Source organism: Anolis carolinensis, unplaced genomic scaffold (assembly GCF_035594765.1).
Source record: "Anolis carolinensis isolate JA03-04 unplaced genomic scaffold, rAnoCar3.1.pri scaffold_15, whole genome shotgun sequence".
Classification (NCBI taxonomy): Eukaryota; Metazoa; Chordata; class Lepidosauria; order Squamata; family Dactyloidae; genus Anolis; species Anolis carolinensis.
Window position 1 is genome coordinate 10540408 of NW_026943826.1, and position 24220 is coordinate 10564627.

General features: G+C 45.0%; 1 protein-coding gene across 3 annotated transcripts in view; it reads left to right on the forward strand.

Moving 5' to 3' along the window:
- The first annotated feature begins 156 nt into the window (after nt 1-156).
- plch2 (phospholipase C eta 2) overlaps nt 157-24220 on the forward strand; it is a 157696-nt gene continuing 133632 nt past the window's right edge. Inside the window, exons 1-3 of one of the 3 annotated variants that reach the window (XM_062965884.1) lie at nt 157-275; nt 563-656; nt 3676-5155. In XM_062965884.1, the coding sequence (XP_062821954.1) occupies nt 5080-5155 (76 nt within the window). In that variant the 5' untranslated portion in view covers nt 157-275; nt 563-656; nt 3676-5079. Of the gene's footprint in view, nt 276-468; nt 657-3675; nt 5156-14483; nt 15135-24220 lie in introns of those variants that run through there. The other 2 variants (XM_062965883.1, XM_062965885.1) reach the window with 2 other exon arrangements.

The window sequence follows — 24220 nt, forward strand, 5'->3', positions numbered from 1 at the left end:
GCACCACGATCCATCCCGTAAACAATTTGCCTTCAGTTTCCAACTTGAAGAACAAGTTCTCCTTTGTCGCCGAGAGAACAAAACGCTGAGGACGTTCGTCGTGCACTTTGCCCTCCTCCTCCTCCTCCTCCTCCTCCTCCTCCTCCTCCAACAACGACAATTAAATGTGTTACCTTGGAGCTGAGGACGTTCAAAAGTCGCCGTGTAATATATATATACACAAGGGAGGAGTGTGTCCGTCCACTTCGGAGCAACGAAACAACACGAAAAGCGAGGTATGTGCTTTGTAGATGTCTTCTACTTTTCTCGGCTGGGTTTGCTTTGTTTTCTTCACGCATCCCGAACGCGTCTCGGGCGCTTTAGAGCAAGTTTGGCAACCTCGGACAAGCTCGTACAAGAACCGCCGTGTAGTTTGTACGGTTGCAACAGAACCGCACGGCACCTGGACGTCTCGTCGTCTTGGTATTTCGGCACGTGCTGGTTCTTGCTCGAGCGGATACGGTGGGTGAAACGTGGTCGCTGGGGTGGAATGTTTGGTCCTAAACGCACTCTTTCCTTGCAGAAAAGCTATCGGAGTTTCCGGCTTTCCTTGCTGTCGGAGTCGCCTTGCATTTCGTTGGAAACCCACTTCGAAGAACGTCAATTCGGCGTTGTAGGTAAGGCGATACTTTTCCGAATTGTAAGCCTTTGGTCCAGGTCACAGTTTCTCTCGTTCTGGGTAAACTACAACTCCCAGAAAGGAAATCCAGTTCCCAAACCCGAACCCAAACCTTTTCAAGTCATCACATTTCGTCATATCAAGTTGGGTCCAGATTTATCGGTGTCTGGGTTCACAGTGCTGTCTGGATGTAGGTGAACTACAACTCCCACAAATCAATTTGAATTTTCCCCAAAGAGCTCCACTATTTTTTTTTATAGTCAGGGCGGATTACAATGAACACTTATATGGCAAACATTCAATGCCAACAGACAAACAACATTCAGTTTTAGACAGACACAGAGGCATTTTTTATCTCCATAGTATGTTCAGTTGCTGATCAATTCCTGTTTGCTATGTGCCATAGGGGGGAAAAAAATAGGAAAGGGTTATGGGAGAGATAGTGGGCAAGGTCATACAAATTCCACACCAATTGAGAGAAACACTGGGGTGTCCGTGGTGGAGGAAAACAAACACTGGGGTGTCTGTGGTGGAGGAAAAAACAGAAAATCTAGAATGAAATTTGTCATCCCTTGGGTGGTGGGAAGGATAGTGTTCGTGTAGGACGTTGGCAGGGCTCTTGGACATGTTCATGGCACTCGCTATAACACTGGAGTGCCTGTGGTGGAGGAAAACAAACACTGGGGTGTCTGTGGTGGAGGAGAAACAGAAAGTCTAGGATGAAATTTGTCTTCCCTTGGGTGGTGGGAAGGATAGTGTTCGTGTAGGACGTTGGCAGGGCTCTTGGACATGTTCATGGCACTCACTGTAACACTGGGGTGTCAGTGGTGGAGGAAAAACAGAAAATCTAGGATGAAGTTTGCCTTCCCTTGGGTGGTGGGAAGGATAGTGTTTGTGTAGGACGTTGGCAGGGCTCTTGGACATGTTCATGGCACTCGCTGTAACACTGGGGTGTCAGTGGTGGAGGAAAAACAGAAAATCTAGGATGAAATTTGCCTTCCCTTGGGTGGTGGGCAGGATAGTGTTTGTGGAGGACGTTGGCAGGGCTCTTGGACATGTTCATGGCACTCGCTATAACGCTGGGGTGTCTGTGGTGGAGGAGAAACAGAAAATCTAGGATGAAATTTGCCTTCCCTTGGGTGGTGGGCAGGGTGGTGTTTGTGGAGGACGTTGGCAGGGCTCTTGGACATGTTCATGGCACTCGCTGTAACACTGGGGTGTCAGTGGTGGAGGAAAAACAGAAAATCTAGGATGAAATTTGCCTTCCCTTGGGTGATGGGCAGGATAGTGTTTGTGGAGGACGTTGGCAGGGCTCTTGGACATGTTCATGGCACTCGCTGTATCACTGGGGTGTCAGTGGTGGAGGAAAAACAGAAAATCTAGGATGAAATTTGCCTTCCCTTGGGTGATGGGCAGGATAGTGTTCGTGTACTACGTTGGCAGGGCTCTTGGACATGTTCATGGCACTCGCTGTATCACTGGGTTGTCAGTGGTGGAGGAAAAACAGAAAATCTAGGATGAAATTTGCCTTCCCTTGGGTGGTGGGCAGGGTGGTGTTTGTGGAGGACGTTGGCAGGGCTCTTGGACATGTTCATGGCACTCGCTATAACGCTGGGGTGTCTGTGGTGGAGGAAAAACAGAAAATCTAGGATGAAATTTGCCTTCCCTTGGGTGGTGGGCAGGGTGGTGTTTGTGGAGGACGTTGGCAGGGCTCTTGGACATGTTCATGGCACTCGCTATAACGCTGGGGTGTCAGTGGTGGAGGAAAAACAGAAAATCTAGGATGAAATTTGCCTTCCCTTGGGTGGTGGGCAGGGTGGTGTTTGTGGAGGATGTTGGCAGGGCTCTTGGACATGTTCATGGCACTCGCTATAACACTGGGGTGTCTGTGGTGGAGGAAAAACAGAAAATCTGGAACGAAATTGTCCCCCTATGAAAGCAAATTTTGCTTCCTTGTTACGGCGGCAAAATAAATAAATACGCGAACGCCTGCAAAGTTGTTAGCATAAGGCCATAATCCTTTTCCTGCTTGCTAAGAAGACGCCGGGAGTTTTATGTCCGCGATGTTTTGCACACAGAGCAGCAACTTTCTCCTCTCTTTTACAAGGCCACGGAGACTGCCTCCTTTCCCAAGCTGATAGATGTAATTAACGATCTCCAAATTAAGGGCAAAATTAGCTCAAGTGCAGCCTGAGCAGATTGAAAGGGGTTTTGTTGTTGCTAAGTTGCTCTGGGGCACGAGCAAAAACGACAGTTGCCTTCCGTTAGGCACTCGATCTGTGCTCTCGATGGTGCTGACTGAGCTCGGAAAGTAGTTTGAGCTCAATTAATTGGAAGCAGAAAGGCACAAATCTTGCCCTTTCCACTTGGTTCGGGGAGACAGATTCGACATACACTTTTTCCTCAATGCCGGTTCAATTTTTTTGTTGTTGAAAATTGTGTTTTTATTATGCCTCGTTTTGTCCTTCCTTCCTCAACTGGCACTTGATACTCAAATGCAGCCTGAGCAGATTGAAAGGGGTTTTGTTGTTGCTAAGTTGCTCTGAGGCACGAGCAAAACGACAGTTGCCTTCCGAGCAAAACGACAGTTGCCTTCCGAGCAAAACGACAGTTGCCTTCCGAGCAAAACGACAGTTGCCTTCCGTTAGGCACTCGGTCTGTGCTCTCAGTGGTGCCGACTGAGCTCGGAAAGTAGTTTGAGCTCAATTAATTGCGAGCAGAAAGGCACAAATCTCGTCCTTTCCTCATGTTGTGGTGACCCCCAACCATAACATTATTTTCGTTACGACTTCACAACTGTCACTTTGCCCCTGTTATGAATCGTAATGTAAATATCTGATATGCAGGAGGATGTATTTTCATTCACTGGACCAAGTTTGGCACCAAAACCCGATACATCCAAATTTGAATGCGGGTGGGGTTTGGGCGGGATTGATTTTGTCGTTTGGGAGTTGTAGTTGCTGGGATTTATAGCCCAGGAAAATTGCTTATCCGTTTCCTTCTGTTTATTTTCTCAGGTGCTGCGGAAAAAGACAAAGAAGAGAGCCAAAGAGTAACAACAAAAGTAAACCGAGAGAATTATTCATTGTGTTCCCAAAGAAACACAGATTCCTAGAATTATAGACCACGCTGTCAAAACTATACAGATCTTCTGTAAGATCTTGCCATCTTTTCTTGACTTCTTCAGCTGGGATCCTGTTGTCTCCTACTGCCTTGTTATTATCAATGCTTCTTAAGGCCCATTCAACCTCACTTTTAAGCAAAGATTCCTAGAATTATAGACGACACTGTCAAAGCTGTCCTCAGTATAATTGTCATCTTTCCTATACGGATCTTCTGTATAATCTTGCCATCTCGACTTCTTCAGCTGGAATCCCGTCGTCTCCTACTGCCTTGTTATTAGGAGTGCTTCTTAAGGTCCATTCAACCTCACTTTTAAGCATCCCGAAAAACCAGAGATTCCTAGAATTATAGACTACGCTGTCAAAACTATCATCAATATAATTATCATCTTTATTATAAAGATCTTCTGCATAATCTTGCCATCTCGACTTCTTCAGCTGGAATCCCGTCGTCTCCTGCTGCCTTGTTATCAGCAATGCTTCTTAAGGTCCATTCAACCTCACTTTTAAGCATCCCGAAGAACCAGAGATTCCTAGAATCATAGACCACGCTGTCAAAACTATCATCAATATAATTATCATCTTTATTATACAGATCTTCTGCATAATCTTGCCATCTCGACTTCTTCAGCTGGAATCCCGTCGTCTCCTGCTGCCTTGTTATTAGCAATGCTTCTTAAGGCCCATTCAACCTCACTTTTAAGCAAAGATTCCTAGAATTATAGACTACACTGTCAAAGCTATCCTATACGGATCTTCTGTATAATCTTGCCATCTCGACTTCTTCAGCTGGAATCCCGTCGTCTCCTACTGCCTTGTTATTAGGAGTGCTTCTTAAGGCCCATTCAACCTCACTTTTAAGCATCCCAGAGAACCAGAGATTCCTAGGATTATAGAATTATAATCTTGCCATCTCGACTTCTTCAGCTGGGATCCCGTCGTCTCCTACTGCCTTGTTATTAGCAATGCTTCTTAAGGCCCATTCAACCTCATTTTAAAACAAAGATTCCTAGAATTATAGGGTCGGAAGAGACCACACGAACCATCCAGTCCATCCAGACTATGACTGTGTCAATTTTTGTTGTCATTTATATAATCTTATGTGATTGCATTGGGGCAACCTTCCAGCTTTTTGGAATCCCGTCTACAAACTTGTGTCAACGTAAGGCCGTTGTGTGGATCGAGTTTATGCTCTTGCTCGAAGAGTTGAAAGCATGATGTCCAACGGCGATTCCTTCTGACCACTGCACACGTGCAGAACTTTTGACCACGTGAAGACATATCCCAGCTCGAGAAAACATGTTGGATGATCCGGAGCCACAAGAGGACTCCCCTTGCAGACAGAACTTCCTCTCCAGAAACGACGTCGTGGTCGGTAAGTCCAAGTCTTTATTACACTATACGGACCACATATTTTTCGTAGTATCTTGGTTTTTAGACATTAGATAGATCACATTCGTTCTACCGAGTCCGAGACTTAAAATCCAGGGAGTTATAGTTCCTGGGAGTTACGGTTCCTGGGAGTTACGGTTCCTGGGAGTTACGGTTCCTGGGAGTTACGGTTCCTGGGAGTTACGGTTCCTGGGAGTTACGGTTCCTGGGAGTTACGGTTCCTGGGAGTTACGGTTCCTGGGAGTTATAGTTCTTGGGCTTATAGTTCCTGGGAGTTATAGTTCTTGGGAGTTACAGTTCCTGGGAGTTATAGTTCCTGGGAGTTACGGTTCCTGGGAGTTACGGTTCCTGGGAGTTACAGTTCCTGGGAGTTATAGTTCCTGGGAGTTATAGTTCCTGGGAGTTATAGTTCCTGGGAGTTATAGTTCCTGGGAGTTATAGTTCCTGGGAGTTATAGTTCTTGGGAGTTATAGTTCCTGGGAGTTACAGTTCCTGGGAGTTACAGTTCCTGGGAGTTATAGTTCCTGGGAGTTATGGTTCCTGGGAGTTACAGTTCCTGGGAGTTACAGTTCCTGGGAGTTATAGTTCCTGGGAGTTATGGTTCCTGGGAGTTATGGTTCCTGGGAGTTATGGTTCCTGGGAGTTATAGTTCTTGCGAGTTATAGTTCCTGGGAGTTATAGTTCCTGGGAGTTATCGTTCCTGGGAGTTACAGTTCCTGGGAGTTACAGTTCCTGGGAGTTACAGTTCTTGGGAGTTATAGTTCCTGGGAGTTACGGTTCCTGGGAGTTACAGTTCTTGGGAGTTATAGTTCCTGGGAGTTACAGTTCCTGGGAGTTACAGTTCCTGGGAGTTATAGTTCCTGGGAGTTACAGTTCCTGGGAGTTACAGTTCTTGGGAGTTATAGTTCCTGGGAGTTACGGTTCCTGGGAGTTACAGTTCTTGGGAGTTATAGTTCCTGGGAGTTACAGTTCCTGGGAGTTACAGTTCCTGGGAGTTATAGTTCCTGGGAGTTACAGTTCCTGGGAGTTACAGTTCTTGGGAGTTATAGTTCCTGGGAGTTACGGTTCCTGGGAGTTACAGTTCTTGGGAGTTATAGTTCCTGGGAGTTACAGTTCCTGGGAGTTACAGTTCCTGGGAGTTATAGTTCCTGGGAGTTATCGTTCCTGGGAGTTACAGTTCCTGGGAGTTACAGTTCCTGGGAGTTACAGTTCCTGGGAGTTACAGTTCTTGGGAGTTATAGTTCTTGGGAGTTATAGTTCCTGGGAGTTACGGTTCCTGGGAGATATAGTTCCTGGGAGTTACAGTTCCTGGGAATTATAGTTCCTGGGTATTATAGTTCCTGGGAGTTATAATTCCTGGGAGTTACAGTTCCTGGGAGTTATAGTTTCCCAAGGTCCGTACACTTCAACATCTCAAAGCGGCTCCTCTTGTTGCTGGATTTTGCTCGCAAGTAATGTGGGAAGAATATAATCCCTGAAGAATTCCTGAGGGTGGTTTTCAACCCACAAAAGTTGTGCACCCTGGTTGTGTGTTTATTGTTAGTCACAAAGCTGTGTTTGTTTGTCCTGATTCTGCATTTCTTTGAAAAAGGAATTAATGCATTGTTTAGATGTTTGCAATTTCTGGGACTTTAACAGAGCCTCTAAGTTCCATCCCGTGATTGTGTGCATGTGTATGTGTGTGGTGGGATAATACAGTTCCTTATGTTGCGGTGACGGGGTCACAACTGTCATTTTGCTCCTGTTATGGATCGTAATGCAAATATTCACACTCTTATGGATCATAATGCAAATATTCACAACTATCACTTTGCTCCTGTTATGGATCGTAATGCAAATATTTACAACTATCACTTTGCTCCTGTTATGAATTGTAAGGCAGATATTCAGAACTGTCATTTTGCTCCTGTTATGGATTGTAAGGCAGATATTCACAACTGTCATTTTGCTCCTGTTATGGACCGTAATGCCAATATTCACAACTGTCAATTTGCTCCTGTTATGGATCGTCATGTAAATATTCACAACTATCACTTTGCTCCTGTTATGGATCGTTATGCCAATATTCACAACTGTCATTTTGCTCCTGTTATGGATCGTAATGCAAATATTCACAACTATCACTTTGCTCCTGTTATGGATCGTAATGCAAATATTCACAACTGTCACCGTGCTCCTGTTATGGATCGTGATGCAAATATTCACAACTGTCATTTTGCTCCTGTTATGGATCGTAATGCAGATATTCACAACTGTCATTTTTTTTCCTTTTATGGGTCGTAATGCAAATATTCACAACTGTCACTTTGCTCCTGTTATGGATCGTAATGCAAATATTCACAACTGTCACTTTGCTCCTGTTATGGATCGTAATGCAAATATTCACAACTGTCACTTTGCTCCTGTTATGGATCATGATGTAAAATATTCACAACTGTCATTTTGCTCCTGTTATGGGTCGTAATGCCAATATTTACAACTGTCACTTTGCTCCTGTTATGGATCGTTATGCAAATATTCACAACTATCACTTTGCTACTGTTATGGATCGTAATGCAAATATTCACAACTGTCACTTTGCTCCCGGTGACTTAAAATAGTTAAATTAGCCTCCCCACATAAAGTGGTACCTAGATTTCCTACTCGACAGATGCAACTGTCTTTTGGTTGCCTCCTCCTTCTGTACACTGCTGGACGTTTTTTTATGGTGTTGTAAATTAGTTAAATCAGCCTCCCCACATAAAGCGGTACCTAGATTTCCTACTCGACAGATGCAACTGTCTTTTGGTTGCCTCCTCCTTCTGTACACTGCTGGATGTTTTTTTATGGTGTTGTAAATTAGTTAAATTAGCCTCCCCACATAAAGTGGTACCTAGATTTCCTACTCGACAGATGCAACTGTCTTTTGGTTGCCTCCTCCTTCTGTACACTGCTGGATGTTTTTTTATGGTGTTGTAAATTAGTTAAATTAGCCTCCCCACATAAAGCGGTACCTAGATTTCCTACTCGACAGATGCAACTGTCTTTTGGTTGCCTCCTCCTTCTGTACACTGCTGGATGTTTTTTTATGGTGTTGTAAATTAGTTAAATCAGCCTCCCCACATAAAGCGGTACCTAGATTTCCTACTCGACAGATGCAACTGTCTTTTGGTTGCCTCCTCCTTCTGTACACTGCTGGATGTTTTTTTATGGTGTTGTAAATTAGTTAAATTAGCCTCCCCACATAAAGTGGTACCTAGATTTCCTACTCGACAGATGCAACTGTCTTTTGGTTGCCTCCTCCTTCTGTACACTGCTGGACGTTTTTTTTTTTTATGGTGTTGTAAATTAGTTAAATCAGCCTCCCCACATAAAGCGGTACCTAGATTTCCTACTCGACAGGTGCAACTGTCTTTTGGTTGCCTCCTTCCACACACTGCTGGACGTTTTTTTTTATGGTGTTGTAAATTAGTTAAATCAGCCTCCCCACATAAAGCGGTACCTAGATTTCCTACTCGACAGATGCAACTGTCTTTTGGTTGCCTCCTCCTTCCACACACTGCTGGATGTTTTTTTATGGTGTTGTAAATTAGTTAAATTAGCCTCCCCACATAAAGTGGTACCTAGATTTCCTACTCGACAGGTGCAAGTGTCTTTTGGTTGCTCAGTTCAACAACGATTGGATATGAGTAGGGTAACGTGCGCTAGAAAGACACGTCTTTATGCAAAAAAAAAAAAGAGAGAGAGAGAGTGTGCATCAGGAGATGTGCTTTGTTATATAACATGGCTTGCTCCTGGCTATTAACACTTTGCCCCATTCCCTTGTTTTGGCGTTCGTTCGGTTCTGCATTTCTTTAAACTCCGGCGATGCTTCTCCCAGAAATGGTTGCCATGGAAACTGGCTGCAAAGGGATGGAGCCCAGCGTTGCTTGCAAACAGGAGAGGAAGTTTGCGCAAGAAGTGCAAAGCTGTCCATTTCTGTGCAGTGTTAGATATATATATTTCTAGAGTAGAGTTTACCATGAGTTATAGGACTTGTAGGTCCTGGGATGTCTAGTTACTAGGGTCTAGCACATAGGGGCAGCACTTCCTCTTCCTTCCAACCACGTTCCGTCACAGAAGAAATGTGGCTCAGTGGTGACACTAGAGGGCAGTGACGTTCTTAGGAATCCACGTAGAATGGAGCTGAAGTTTTGATGCCCTAGTTCTACGTCCTACCTATGTAAGTCCTACCGACATAAGTCCTATCTATGTAAGTCCTACCTACATAAATCCTACCTATGTAAGTCCTACCTACATAAGTCCTACCTATGTAAGTCCTACCTACATAAGTCCTACCTATGTAAGTCCTACCGACATAAGTCCTACCTATGTAAGTCCTACCGACATAAGTCCTATCTATGTAAGTCCTACCTACATAAGTCCTACCTATGTAAGTCCTACCTACATAAGTCCTACCTATGTAAGTCCTACCTACATAAGTCCTACCTATGTAAGTCCTACCGACATAAGTCCTATCTATGTAAGTCCTACCTACATAAGTCCTACCTATGTAAGTCCTACCGACATAAGTCCTACCTATGTAAGTCCTACCTACATAAGTCCTACCTATGTAAGTCCTACCGACATAAGTCCTACCTATGTAAGTCCTACCGACATAAGTCCTATCTATGTAAGTCCTACCTACATAAGTCCTACCTATGTAAGTCCTACCTACATAAGTCCTACCTATGTAAGTCCTACCTACATAAGTCCTACCTATGTAAGTCCTACCGACATAAGTCCTATCTATGTAAGTCCTACCTACATAAGTCCTACCTATGTAAGTCCTACCGACATAAGTCCTATCTATGTAAGTCCTACCTACATAAGTCCTACCTATGTAAGTCCTACCGACATAAGTCCTACCTATGTAAGTCCTACCTACATAAGTCCTATCTATGTAAGTCCTACCTACATAAGTCCTACCTATGTAAGTCCTACCGACATAAGTCCTACCTATGTAAGTCCTACCGACATAAGTCCTATCTATGTAAGTCCTACCTACATAAGTCCTACCTATGTAAGTCCTACCTACATAAGTCCTACCTATGTAAGTCCTACCTACATAAGTCCTACCTATGTAAGTCCTACCGACATAAGTCCTATCTATGTAAGTCCTACCTACATAAGTCCTACCTATGTAAGTCCTACCGACATAAGTCCTATCTATGTAAGTCCTACCTACATAAGTCCTACCTATGTAAGTCCTACCGACATAAGTCCTACCTATGTAAGTCCTACCTACATAAGTCCTACCTATGTAAGTCCTACCTACATAAGTCCTACCTATGTAAGTCCTACCGACATAAGTCCTACCTATGTAAGTCCTACCGACATAAGTCCTACCTATGTAAGTCCTACCTACATAAGTCCTACCTATGTAAGTCCTACCTACATAAGTCCTACCTATGTAAGTCCTACCTACATAAGTCCTACCTATGTAAGTCCTACCGACATAAGTCCTATCTATGTAAGTCCTACCTACATAAGTCCTACCTATGTAAGTCCTACCGACATAAGTCCTATCTATGTAAGTCCTACCTACATAAGTCCTACCTATGTAAGTCCTACCTACATAAGTCCTATCTCTGTAAGGAACTTAAGTTTTGATGTCCTAGTCCTACCTACATAAGTCCTACCTACGTAAGTCCTACCTATGTAAGGAATTTATGTTTTGATGCCCTGGTCCTACTTATGTAAGTCCTACCTATGTAAGTCCTACTTATGTATGTCTTATCTTTGTAAGTCCTACCTATGTATGTCTTATCTTTGTAAGTCCTACCTATGTATGTCTTATCTTTGTAAGTCCTACCTATGTATGTCTTATCTTTGTAAGTCCTACCTAAGTAAGGAACTTAAGTTTTGATGCCCTGGTCCTACCTACATAAGTCCTACCTACGTAAGTCCTACCTACGTAAGTCCTACCTATGTAAGGAACTTAAGTTTTGATGTCCTCGTCCTTATTACATAAGTCCTCCCTATGTAAGTCCTACCTATGTAAGGAACTTAAGTTTTGATGTCTTAGTCCTACCTACATAAGTCCTATCTATGTAACTCTTACCTATGTAAGGAACTTACGTTTTGATGTCTTAGTCCTACCTACATAAGTCCTACCTATGTAACTCTTACCTATGTAAGGAACTTAAGTTTTGATGTCTTAGTCCTACCTACATAAGTCCTACCTATGTAAGTCCTACCTATGTAAGGAACTTATGTTTTGATGCCCTGGTCCTACCTATGTAAGTCCTACCTATGTATGTCTTACATTTGTAAGTCCTACCTATGTAAGGAACTTAAGTTTTGATTCCATAGTCCTACCTACGTAAGTCCTACCTACGTAAGTCCTACCTATGTAAGGAACATAAGTTTTGATGTCCTAGTCCTACTTACATAAGTCCTACCTATGTAAGTCCTACTCATGTAAATCCTACCTATATAAGGAACATAAGTTTTGATGTCCTAGTCCTACCTACATAAGTCCTACCTATGTAAGTCCTACCCATGTAAGTCCTACCTATATAAGGAACATAAGTTTTGATGCCCCAGTCCTACCTACATAAGTCCTACCTATGTAAGTCCTACCTATGTAAGGACCTTAAGTTTTGATGTCTTAGTCCTACCTACGTAAGTCCTACCTATGTAAGGAACATAAGTTTTGATGTGCTAGTCCTACCTATGTAAGTCCTACCTATGTAAGGAACAACCTATATGTTGGAAATTTTGCGACTGTAGGTGCTGATATAGATACACATTCCACCATCCCTTTGAGCTTTGGGTCACTCACTTTTTATCACCTTGAATAGCTTCGCTAAGTGGTCAGAGTAGAAATAGGAGAAATCCTCGTGGTAATGTGCCTCGAAAAGCGATTTTAAGAGCGCGACGTGTTGAGATCTCATCAGGATGAGATGAAACGAGTCAATCGCCGGTCTTTGTTCAGGGTTTTCGCTCCCGGCGTTACCTTCTTACTGACGTTCCCAGCTGGGGAAGAGCGCGTTTTGTGCTTTGTTGTCAATCTCAGGCAAAGAAGAAACAGGCCTTCGTATTGATTGTTGTGTGTTTTCAAAAGTCTCCGTGTGTTTCCGTTTGCCTTCGTTGCCCACGGAAAGCTTTTCTCGGCCACGGGGTCGGCCCTTCGCTTCCCCAGAAGGCTGAAACTTCCCTCTGGCAGTTTCCCAGATCAGGAGCGACGACTTGTCTGCTATTGAAGGACTGGCGCGAAAAACACAAAGTGGTGGTTGTGATACAACACAAAACACAAAGTGGTGGTGGTGATGGGGAGAGAACTGGATGTTTGTTGATGTTTCGACAGCTCCTCAGACAGGCCGATGCTGGCAAAGCAATGGCTTCGGCACAAGTGCGAAAATCTCAAAGGGAGGAAGGGTGCTGATTACCCATAAAAGGTGTGAGAACAAGCCTCCTGACTGCTGCTTCTCCTCCTCCTCCCTCTCTTCCATGTGGTGCCTTGGTGTCTTCGTTTTTAGGCCCGGGGTTATTTGGTGTGCTGATTCATAAAATTGCCTTGGGGAGATGGTGGCGGGGTATAAATAAAGTTATTATTATTATTTTATTGTATGACACAGCAAACAAGATAGACATGCTGGATTTCTTATCACAAAATCACAAGTCGAACACTTCCCAAGTGTCTAGGACTGTGTGATGTATTATTATTATTATTATTATTATTATTATTATTATTATTATTATTATTATTTTATTATGACTATTGTTTCCAATGTCTATTGTTTCCAAATGCCGGCTGAGATCTTTTCTCACAATGTGCCGATCACCACCGGGACCACCTGCACTTGTTTCTGCCAGAGTCTTTGCAGTTCAATCTTGAGGTCCTGAGAGCGGCTGAGTTTTTCCTGTTGTTTTTCGTCAATGCGACTGTCACCTGGGATGGCGACATCCATGATCCAAACCTTTTTCTTTTCCACAACTGTGATGTCTGGTGTGTTGTATTCCACAACTTTGTCAGTCTGGATTCGGAAGTCCCACAGTATCTTTGCGTGCTCATTTTCCAATACTTTTGCAGATTTGTGATCCCACCAGATCTTTGCTGCTGGGAGGTGGGACTTGAGGCATAAGTTCCAATGAATCATTTGGGCCACATAGTTGTGCCTCTGTTTATAGTCTGTCTGTGCGATTTTCTTACAGCAGCTGAGGATATGATCCATGGTTTCGTCGGTTTCCTTGCACAGTCTGCATGTTGGGTCATCAGCTGATTTTTCGATCTTGGCCTGAATTGCCTTTGTCCTGATGTCTTGCTCCTGGGCTGCAAGGATCAGGCCTTCTGTCTCCTTCCTTCTTCAGGGTCCCATTCGTGAGCCAGAGCCAGGTCTTCTCCTTGTCAGCTTTTCCTTCAATTTTGTCAAGGAACTTTCCATGCAATGTTTTGTTGTGCCAGCTGTCAGCTCTAGTTTGTAGTGCGGTTTTCTTGTACTGGTTTTTTGTCTGCTGTGCTTTGAGGAGTTTCTGATTTTTGACTTCAATCAAAGCAGGTTCTTCACTTTGCTTTACATATTCTGCCTTATTATTATTATTATTATTATTATTATTATTATTATTATTATTATTATTATTATTATTATTATTATGCCAGAACACTCTCTTTTCCAAGGAGAGTTCATGTGTGGCGTGGCATGCAGGCAGGCCTAGAAAGTGTTTTATTATTATTATTATTATTATTATTATTATTATTATTATTATTATTATTATTATGTCACAACACTCTCTTTCCAAGGAGAGTTCATGTGTGGCATGGCATGCAGGCAAGCCTGGAAAGTGCGCATGCCTGCCAGTGCCTGCAGCTGAGCGGGCTGCAAGGATCAGGCCTTCTGTCTCCTTCTTCAGGGTCCCATTCGTGAGCCAGAGCCAGGTCTTCTCCTTATCAGCTTTTCCTCCAATTTTGTCAAGGAACTTTCCATGCAATGTTTTGTTGTGCCAGCTGTCAGCTCTAGTTGGTAGTGCGGTTTTCTTGTACTGGTTTTTTGTCTGCTGTGCTTTGAGGAGTTTCTGATTTTTTAAATGCCTTTTATTTATAGTTATCACAATACATAAAAAAGAAGAAAGGCTAGGAGGAAGGCAAGTAAAAGAGCAGTTTCTGATTTTTGACTTCAATCAAAGCAGATTCTTCACTTTGCTTTACATATTCTGCCAGGGCGTTTTTATTATTATTATTATTATTATTATTATTATTATTATTATTATTATTATTATTATGCCACAACCCTCTCTTTCCAAGTAGAATTCATGTATGGCATGGCATGCAGGCAGGCCTGGAAAGTGCACATGCCTGCCAGTACCTGCAGCCGGGCGCCTCTTACTCCAGAGTAGAAACAGCACGTAAGAAGTGCTTCCGGGAAGGAGATCCTGGGTGGGAATTCCTCCATAATGGTCTGATTTTCAGGGCCCCAAACCATTTGATGGGGAAGTGGAATATCCAGCATGGATTCGGCCTTCAGGAAGGCTGGGTTTGGTCCGAGATCGTTCCATTGAGGATTCAATTCTGCCAAACCGTACGAGTGACAGATACCGATCACAGCTCTTTCAAAAGAGAAACACTGTCAGAGAAACACTGTTCTTCGGGAGTGTTAATCATCAGATCCGAATCGAAATAAAGTACACCATCCTGGACTTTATTTGGCTGCGCTCCCAACCCCTCCGTCTCCGCGCACCTCCCTTGTCTCTGCATCACGGAAGCAAGCGCACAGCGCATCCAGAGCCAAAGGCGAGCGGGGCTGCCGACAGCGACTCCTCAGTGGCTGAGCAAAGCGATGGGATGAAATTTAAACTATCGTCTCCTACCGAGCGGACTCCGGCGGAGGAGCTCTGGCTCGCGAGGCAGGCAACGGGGATGCAGCGGCATCGGGGTGCGAAGCGACGCAACTAAGTCACCTTTGAGGAGACAATGGATTTAGGAGCCCAACCGCAGAAGCACAGTAGGTGGACTCAAACCTTTGCGATGGTCGGTTTCTGCATTTAGACATCAACATGCACCTTCGTAAACTAGGGCAGACTTCCTCTCCTGTGGCTTGAGTCAGGTGGATAGCAACAGTTTGTGTGTATGTGTGTGCATTTCTCTCTTTGTTGTGTTATGTATGAACATATGCGCAGCTTTTCCCAAACGTGCAAAAGGTTTGCTCTTGATCGAAGAGCGGAGATGCTTTCGAACCAAGTCAAGTGTACAGCATCAGTTTGTGTATGTGTGTGCAGTATGGTTTGCATTTCTCTCTTTGTTGTGTTGAGTATGAACACATGCGCAGCTTTTCCCGAATGTGCAAAAGGTTTGTTGTTGATCGGAGATAGGAGATGCTTCCGAACCAAGGTGTCTTTATTGTGTTGATCGATGACTTCTTCTCTTTTGGCTTGAGTCAAGTGTATAGCAACGGTTTGTGTGTATGTGTGTGCAGTATGGTTTGCATTTCTCTCTTTGTTGTGTTGAGTATGAACACATGCGCAGCTTTTCCCGAATGTGCAAAAGGTTTGCTCTTGATCGGAGATAGGAGATGCTTCCGAACCAAGGTGTCTTTATTGTGTTGATCGATGACTTCTTCTCTTTTGGCTTGAGTCAAGTGTATAGCAACGGTTTGTGTGTATGTGTGTGCAGTATGGTTTGCATTTCTCTCTTTGTTGTGTTGAGTATGAACACATGCGCAGCTTTTCCCGAATGTGCAAAAGGTTTGTTGTTGATCGAAGATCGGAGATGCTTCCGAACCAAGGCATCTCTATTGTGTTGATGGATGACTTCTTCTCCTTTGGCTTGAGTCAAGTGTATAGCAATAGTTTGTGTGTATGTGTGTGCATTTCTCTCGTTGTTGTGTTGAGTATGAACACATGCGCAGATTTTCCCGAACGTGCAAAAGGTTTGCTCTTGATCGGAGATCAGAGATTGGAGATCCGTGATCGGAGATGCTTCCAAACCAAGGCGTCTTTATTGTGTTGACTCTCCTTTGGCTTGGGTCTAGTGTATAGCAATAGTTAGTGTGTATGCGTGTGCATTTCTCTCATTGTTGTGTTGAGTATGAACACGTGCACAGCTTTTCCCAAACGTGCAAAAGGTTTGTTGTTGATCGAAGATCGGAGATGCTTCCGAACCAAGGCATCTCTATTGTGTTGATGGATGACTTCTTCTCTTTTGGCTTGAGTCAAGTGTATAGCAATGGTTTGTGTCTATGTGTGTGCAGTATGGTTTGCAGTTCTCTCTTTGTTGTGTTGAGTAGTGACACATGCGCAGCTTTTCCCAAACGCGTGAAAGGTTTGCTCGAGATCGGAGATTGGAGATTCTTCCGAACCAAGGCATCTTTATTGTGTTGATGGATGACTTCTTCTCCTTTGACTTGAGTCAAGTGTATAGAATCAGTTTGTGTGTATGCGTGTGCATTTCTCTCTTTGTTGTGTTGAGTATGAACACATGCGCAGCTTTTCCCAAACGTGCAAAAGGTTTGCTCTTGATCAGAGATCAGAGATTGGAGATAGGAGATCGGAGATGCTTCCAAACCAAGGCGTCTTTATTGTGTTGACTCTCCTTTGGCTTGAGTCTAGTGTATAGCAACAGTTGGTGTGTATGTGTGTGCATTTCTCTCTTGGTTGTGTTGAGTATGAACACATGCGCAGATTTTCCCGAACATGCAAAAGGTTTGCTCTTGATCGGAGATAAGAGATGCTTCCGAACCAAGGTGTCTTTATTGTGTTGATCGATGACTTCTTCTCTTTTGGCTTGAGTCAAGTGTATAGCAACGGTTTGTGTGTATGTGTGTGCAGTATGGTTTGCATTTCTCTCTTTGTTGTGTTGAGTATTGACACATGCGCAGCTTTTCCCAAACGCGTGAAAGGTTTGCTCGAGATCGGAGATTGGAGATTCTTCCGAACCAAGGCATCTTTATTGTGTTGATGGATAACTTCTTCTCCTTTGGCTTGAGTCAAGTGTATAGCAACAGTTTGTGTGTATGCGTGTGCATTTCTCTCTTTGTTGTGTTATGTATGAACACATGCACAGCTTTTCCCGAACATGCAAAAGGTTTGCTCTTGATCGGAGATAGGAGATGCTTCCGAACCAAGGTGTCTTTATTGTGTTGATCAATGATTTCTTCTCTTTTGGCTTGAGTCAAGTGCATAGCAACGGTTTGTGTGTATGTGTGTGCAGTATGGTTTGAATTTCTCTCTTTGTTGTGTTGAGTATTGACACATGCACAGCTTTTCCCAAACGCGTGAAAGGTTTGCTCGAGATCGGAGATCGGAGATTCTTCCGAACCAAGGCATCTTTATTATGTTGATGGATAACTTCTTCTCCTTTGGCTTGAGTCAAGTGTATAGCAATAGTTTGTGTGTATGCGTGTGCATTTCTCTCTTTGTTGTGTTGAATATGAACACATACGCAGCTTTTCCCGAACGTGCAAAAGGTTTGTTGTTGATCGAAGATCGGAGATGCTTCCGAACCAAGGCATCTTTATTGTGTTGACTCTCCTTAGGCTTGAGTCAAGTGTATAGCAACAGTGTGTGTGTATGTGTGTGCAGTATGGTTTGCATTTCTCTCTTTGTTGTGTTGAGTATGAACACATGCACAGCTTTTCCCAAACATGCAGACGGTTTGCTCTTGATCGGAGATCGGAGATGCTTCCAAACTAAGGCATCTTTATTGTGTTGATGGATAGCTTTGTCTCCTTTGGCTTGAGTCAAGTGTATAGCAACAGTTTGTGTGTATGTGTGTGCAGTATGGATTGCATTTCTCTCTTTGCTGTGTTTTGTATGAACACATGCACAGCTTTTCCCAAACGTGCGAAAGGTTTGCTCTTGATCGGAAATCGGAGATGCTTCCGAACCATGATATCTTTATTGTGTTGACTCTCCTTTGGTTTGAGTCAAGTGTATAGCAACACTTTGTATGTATGTATGTGTGTGCAGTATGGTTTGCATTTCTCTCTTTTTTGTGTTGAGTATGAACACATGCACAGCTTTTCCCGAACGTGCAAAAGGTTTGCTCTTGATCGGAAATCGGATATCGGAGATCGGAGATGCTTCCGAACCAAGGCATCTTTATTGTGTTGATGGATAGCTTTGTCTCCTTTGGTTTGAGTCAAGTGTATAGCAACAGTTTGTGTGTATGTGTGTGCAGTATGGATTGCATTTCTCTCTTTGCTGTGTTTTGTATGAACACATGCGCAGCTTTTCCCGAACGTGCAAAAGGTTTGCTCGAGTCGGAGATCGGAGATACTTCCGAATCAAGGCATCTTTATTGTGTTGATGGATAACTTAGTCTCCTTTGGCTTGAGTCAAGTGTATAGCAACTGTCTGTGTATGTGTGTGCAGTATGGTTTGCAGTTCTCTCTTTGTTGTGTTGAGTATGAACACATGCGCAGCTTTTCCCGAACTTGCAAAAGGTTTGTTCGAGATCGGAGATCGGAGATTCTTCCGAACCAAGGTATCTTTATTGTGTTGATGGATCATTCCCAAATTGAAATTGAGATATAACACAACACGAGTTGAAAAATAATATTCTGGCGTTGGGTCTATATTGGGTGTTCACACATGCACAGCTTTTCCCAAACGTGCAAAATGTTGATCGGAGATCGGAGATACTTCCGAACCAAGGCGTCTTTATTGTGTTGACGGATGATTCCCAGATTGAAATCGAGACACAACACAACACGAGTTGAAAAATAATATTCCGTTGTTGGGTTTATATAGGGAACGATAACTTGCTCACGGGTCTTCGGGTTACGTTGTTTTCCTTCTGCTCCGGATGTCCACGTATGTATGTGTGAACCATGCCCTCTTCATTGTTGTACTCTCTAGATATCACACACACACACACACACAATTCAAGGAAAGCTTGCTACCTTTTTAATTTTAGAAAAGCCGGGAGGGAGATGATTTTTTTTTTATCTTTTCCGCCTTTTGTATGGCAAATTACATAATGCGAAATGAAAGCTAAATATAATCAACCGCCTCTGAACAAACACATACAGACACACCTCCGGTTGTTGTCTTTATACCGTCACATCTTCTTTGTGAGTGTTTTCAGGCAAGCACAACATCGTGGTGGGGAGGATGCCTCTGTTATTCCTTTTTAAGAGAAGCACAGATCGGATCAGGAACCAGTTAATGTGTGTTGTGGGCCTTCAAGTTGACACTGACTCATGGTGTTGTTGTTGTTGTGTACCTTCAAGTGGTGACCCGAAGGCGAACCTATCCTGAGGTTTCGTCGGCGAGATTTATTCCGAGGGGATTTGTTTTGCTTTCTTTTGATGCTGAGAGAGGATGACTTGCATGTGGTTCCTTGGTGGGTTTCCATGACTGAGCAGGTCTCCAGAGTTGTGTTCCAACACTCAAACTACTGCGCCACACTGGCACGTGGATGACACTCTCCTGATGTGTTGCTACGAGTTTTCCGGGCTGCGTGGCCAATTTCCAGAAACATTCCAGAGAGCATTCCTTGTCTTCCTTTTCCTGTCCTCGATCCTTACCACCCTTCTTCTGGTCTCCACACTTATCCTCCTCCTCCTGGTCTCCACACTTCTCCTCCTCCTCCTGGTCTCCACACTTATCCTCCTCCTCCTGGTCTCCACACTTATGCTCCTCCTCCTGGTCTCCACACTTATCCTCCTCCTCCTGGTCTCCACACTTATCCTCCTCCTCCTGGTCTCCACACTTCTCCTCCTCCTCCTGGTCTCCACACTTATCCTCCTCCTCCTGGTCTCCACACCTATCCTCCTCCTCCTGGTCTCCACACTTATCCTCCTCCTCCTGGTCTCCACACCTATCCTCCTCCTCCTGGTCTCCACACTTATCCTCCTCCTCCTGGTCTCCACACTTATCCTCCTCCTCCTGGTCTCCACACTTCTCCTCCTCCTCCTGGTCTCCACACTTATCCTCCTCCTCCTGGTCTCCACACTTATCCTCCTCCTCCTGGTCTCCACACTTATCCCCCTCCTCCTGGTCTCCACACTTATCCTCCTCCTCCTGGTCTCCACACTTATCCTCCTCCTCCTGGTCTCCACACTTATCCTCCTCCTCCTGGTCTCCACACTTATCCTCCTCCTCCTGGTCTCCACACTTATCCTCCTCCTCCTGGTCTCCACACTTATCCTCCTCCTCCTGGTCTCCACACTTATCCTCCTCCTCCTGGTCTCCACACTTATCCTCCTCCTCCTGGTCTCCACACTTATCCTCCTCCTCCTGGTCTCCACACTTATCCTCCTCCTCCTGGTCTCCACACTTATCCTCCTCCTCCTGGTCTCCACACTTATCCTCCTCCTCCTGGTCTCCACACTTATCCTCCTCCTCCTGGTCTCCACACTTATCCTCCTCCTCCTGGTCTCCACACTTATCCTCCTCCTCCTGGTCTCCACACTTATCCTCCTCCTCCTGGTCTCCACACTTATCCTCCTCCTCCTGGTCTCCACACTTATCCTCCTCCTCCTGGTCTCCACACTTATCCTCCTCCTCCTGGTCTCCACACTTATCCTCCTCCTCCTGGTCTCCACACTTATCCTCCTCCTCCTGGTCTCCACACCTATCCTCCTCCTCCTGGTCTCCACACTTATCCTCCTCCTCCTGGTCTCCACACTTATCCTCCTCCTCCTGGTCTCCACACTTATCCTCCTCCTCCTGGTCTCCACACTTATCCTCCTCCTCCTGGTCTCCACACTTATCCCCCTCCTCCTGGTCTCCACACTTATCCTCCTCCTCCTGGTCTCCACACTTATCCTCCTCCTCCTGGTCTCCACACTTATCCCCCTCCTCCTGGTCTCCACACTTATCCTCCTCCTCCTGGTCTCCACACTTATCCCCCTCCTCCTGGTCTCCACACTTATCCTCCTCCTCCTGGTCTCCACACTTATCCTCCTCCTCCTGGTCTCCACACTTATCCCCCCCCTCCTGGTCTCCACACTTATCCTCCTCCTCCTGGTCTCCACACTTATCCCCCTCCTCCTGGTCTCCACACTTATCCTCCTCCTCCTGGTCTCCACACTTATCCTCCTCCTCCTGGTCTCCACACTTATCCTCCTCCTCCTCGTCTCCACACTTATCCTCCTCCTCCTGGTCTCCACACTTATCCTCCTCCTCCTGGTCTCCACACTTATCCTCCTCCTCCTGGTCTCCACACTTATCCTCCTCCTCCTGGTCTCCACACTTATCCTCCTCCTCCTGGTCTCCACACTTATCCTCCTCCTCCTGGTCTCCACACTTATCCTCCTCCTCCTGGTCTCCACACTTATCCTCCTCCTCCTGGTCTCCACACTTATCCTCCTCCTCCTGGTCTCCACACTTATCCTCCTCCTCCTGGTCTCCACACTTATCCTCCTCCTCCTGGTCTCCACACTTATCCCCCTCCTCCTGGTCTCCACACTTATCCTCCTCCTCCTGGTCTCCACACTTATCCTCCTCCTCCTGGTCTCCACACTTATCCTCCTCCTCCTGGTCTCCACACTTATCCTCCTCCTCCTGGTCTCCACACTTATCCTCCTCCTCCTGGTCTCCACACTTATCCTCCTCCTCCTGGTCTCCACACTTATCCTCCTCCTCCTGGTCTCCACACTTATCCTCCTCCTCCTGGTCTCCACACTTATCCTCCTCCTCCTGGTCTCCACACTTATCCTCCTCCTCCTGGTCTCCACACTTATCCTCCTCCTCCTGGTCTCCACACTTCTCCTCCTCCTCCTGGTCTCCACACTTATCCTCCTCCTCCTGGTCTCCACACTTATCCTCCTCCTCCTGGTCTCCACACTTCTCCTCCTCCTCCTGGTCTCCACACTTATCCTCCTCCTCCTGGTCTCCACACTTATCCCCCTCCTCCTGGTCTCCACACTTATCCTCCTCCTCCTGGTCTCCACACTTATCCCCCTCCTCCTGGTCTCCACACTTATCCTCCTCCTCCTGGTCTCCACACTTATCCTCCTCCTCCTGGTCTCCACACTTATCCTCCTCCTCCTGGTCTCCACACTTATCCTCCTCCTCCTGGTCTCCACACTTATCCTCCTCCTCCTGGTCTCCACACTTATCCTCCTCCTCTTGGTCTCCACACTTATCCTCCTCCTCCTGGTCTCCTCACTTATCCTCCTCCTCCTGGTCTCCTCACTTATCCTCCTCCTCCTGGTCTCCACACTTATCCTCCTCCTCCTGGTCTCCACACTTATCCTCCTCCTCCTGGTCGCCACACTTATCCTCCTCCTCCTGGTCTCCACACCTATCCTCCTCCTCCTGGTCTCCACACTTATCCTCCTCCTCCTGGTCTCCACACTTATCCTCCTCCTCCTGGTCTCCACACCTATCCTCCTCCTCCTGGTCTCCACACTTATCCTCCTCCTCCTGGTCTCCACACTTATCCTCCTCCTCCTGGTCTTCACCTTTCCCATCCTTCCCCTGTTCTTCATCCTTCCCATCTTCCTCCAGTTTTCCACCCATGTCATCCTCCTCTTCTCCACCCTTACCATTCTCTTACTCTTCTCCATCCTTGCCATTCCTCCCCTGATCTCCACCCTTACCATCTTCCTCCTGTTCTCCATCCTGCCTATGTAAGTCCTACCAATGTAAGGAACTTAAGTTTTGATGCCGTAGTCCTACCTATGTAAGTCCTACCTATGTAAGTCCTACCAATGTAAGGAACTTAAGTTTTGATGCCCTAGTCCTACCTACATTGGTCCTACCTACATAAGTCCTACCTATGTAAGTCCTACCAATGTAAGGAACTTAAGTTTTGATGTCCCTGTCCTACCTACATTGGTCCTACCTACATAAGTCCTACCTATGTAAGTCCTACCAATGTAAGGAACTTAAGTTTTGATGCCCTAGTCCTACCTACATAAGTCCTACCTATGTAAGTCCTACCAATGTAAGGAACTTAAGTTTTGATGTCCTAGTCCTACCTACATAAGTCCTACCTATGTAAGTCCTACCAATGTAAGGAACTTAAGTTTTGATGCCCTAGTCCTACCTACATTGGTCCTACCTACATAACTCCTACCTATGTAAGTCCTACCAATGTAAGGAACTTAAGTTTTGATGTCATAGTCCTACCTACATAAGTCCTACCTATGTAAGTCCTACCTATGTAAGTCCTACCAATGTAAGGAACTTAAGTTTTGATGTCCTAGTCCTACCTATGTAAGTCCTACCTATGTAAGTCCTACCTATGTGCTTACAACAGGGAGGCAAACAGACTCTAAACTCTCACTTTTTACTCAAAGGCAGGCTTTGTCTCTGGAGAGCCGAGGTAAATAAATAACGTACGGGTGGGCGAGCGGGACCACTGAAGAAGGGCTGCCAGTCGCCGAAAATAAGTTCAGGGTTTCTCGGCGTGTATAAAAGGAGAGATGCGAGAAGGGGGAAGATTGTACAAATTTAATTAGCCCCTTGACAGCAGAGGATGCACGTAGCTTTTAAAGGAAACTGGTTAAGTAGCAGTTGGGGACGTGGTGTTGGTTTTTTATTTAGCGGGGCAGCCTCTCCCGGCTGCGTTTGGAGCTTGAATCCATTGCGGATCACCCCTGGGATTTCGGAAGCGTTCGAGCAGGCAGAAAGCGTGCGTGTGAACAGTTGTAGGTGACAACAGCACTTTTCAACTCCAGAGGCACAAACACAATAACAAGCAGAGCAGCTGCAGTCAAGGAGGACTCACGCAGGCTAAGAGAACGGGCATGCGGCAAAAAGTGTGTGTGTGTGGTGTGGCAAAAGGTGCGTGTGTGTGGTTTTCAGTCTAGAGACGCAACCCAAGAAGAGGATAATGATAATATTAATAATAATAATATACTGTATTTATATTCCGTTCTATCTAGAGCTGGTACATAAATGGCAAGCATTCAATGGAAGTGTGTGTGGTGCAGCCAAAGATGTGTGTGCGTGTGGTTTTCAGTCTAGAGATGCAACCCAAGGAGAGGATAATGATGATGATTATGATAATAATAATAATAATAATAATAATAATAATAATAATAATAATAATAATATACTGTATTTATATTCCGTTCTATCCAGAGCTGGTACATAAATGGCAAACATTCAATGGAAGTGTGTGTGGTGCAGCAAA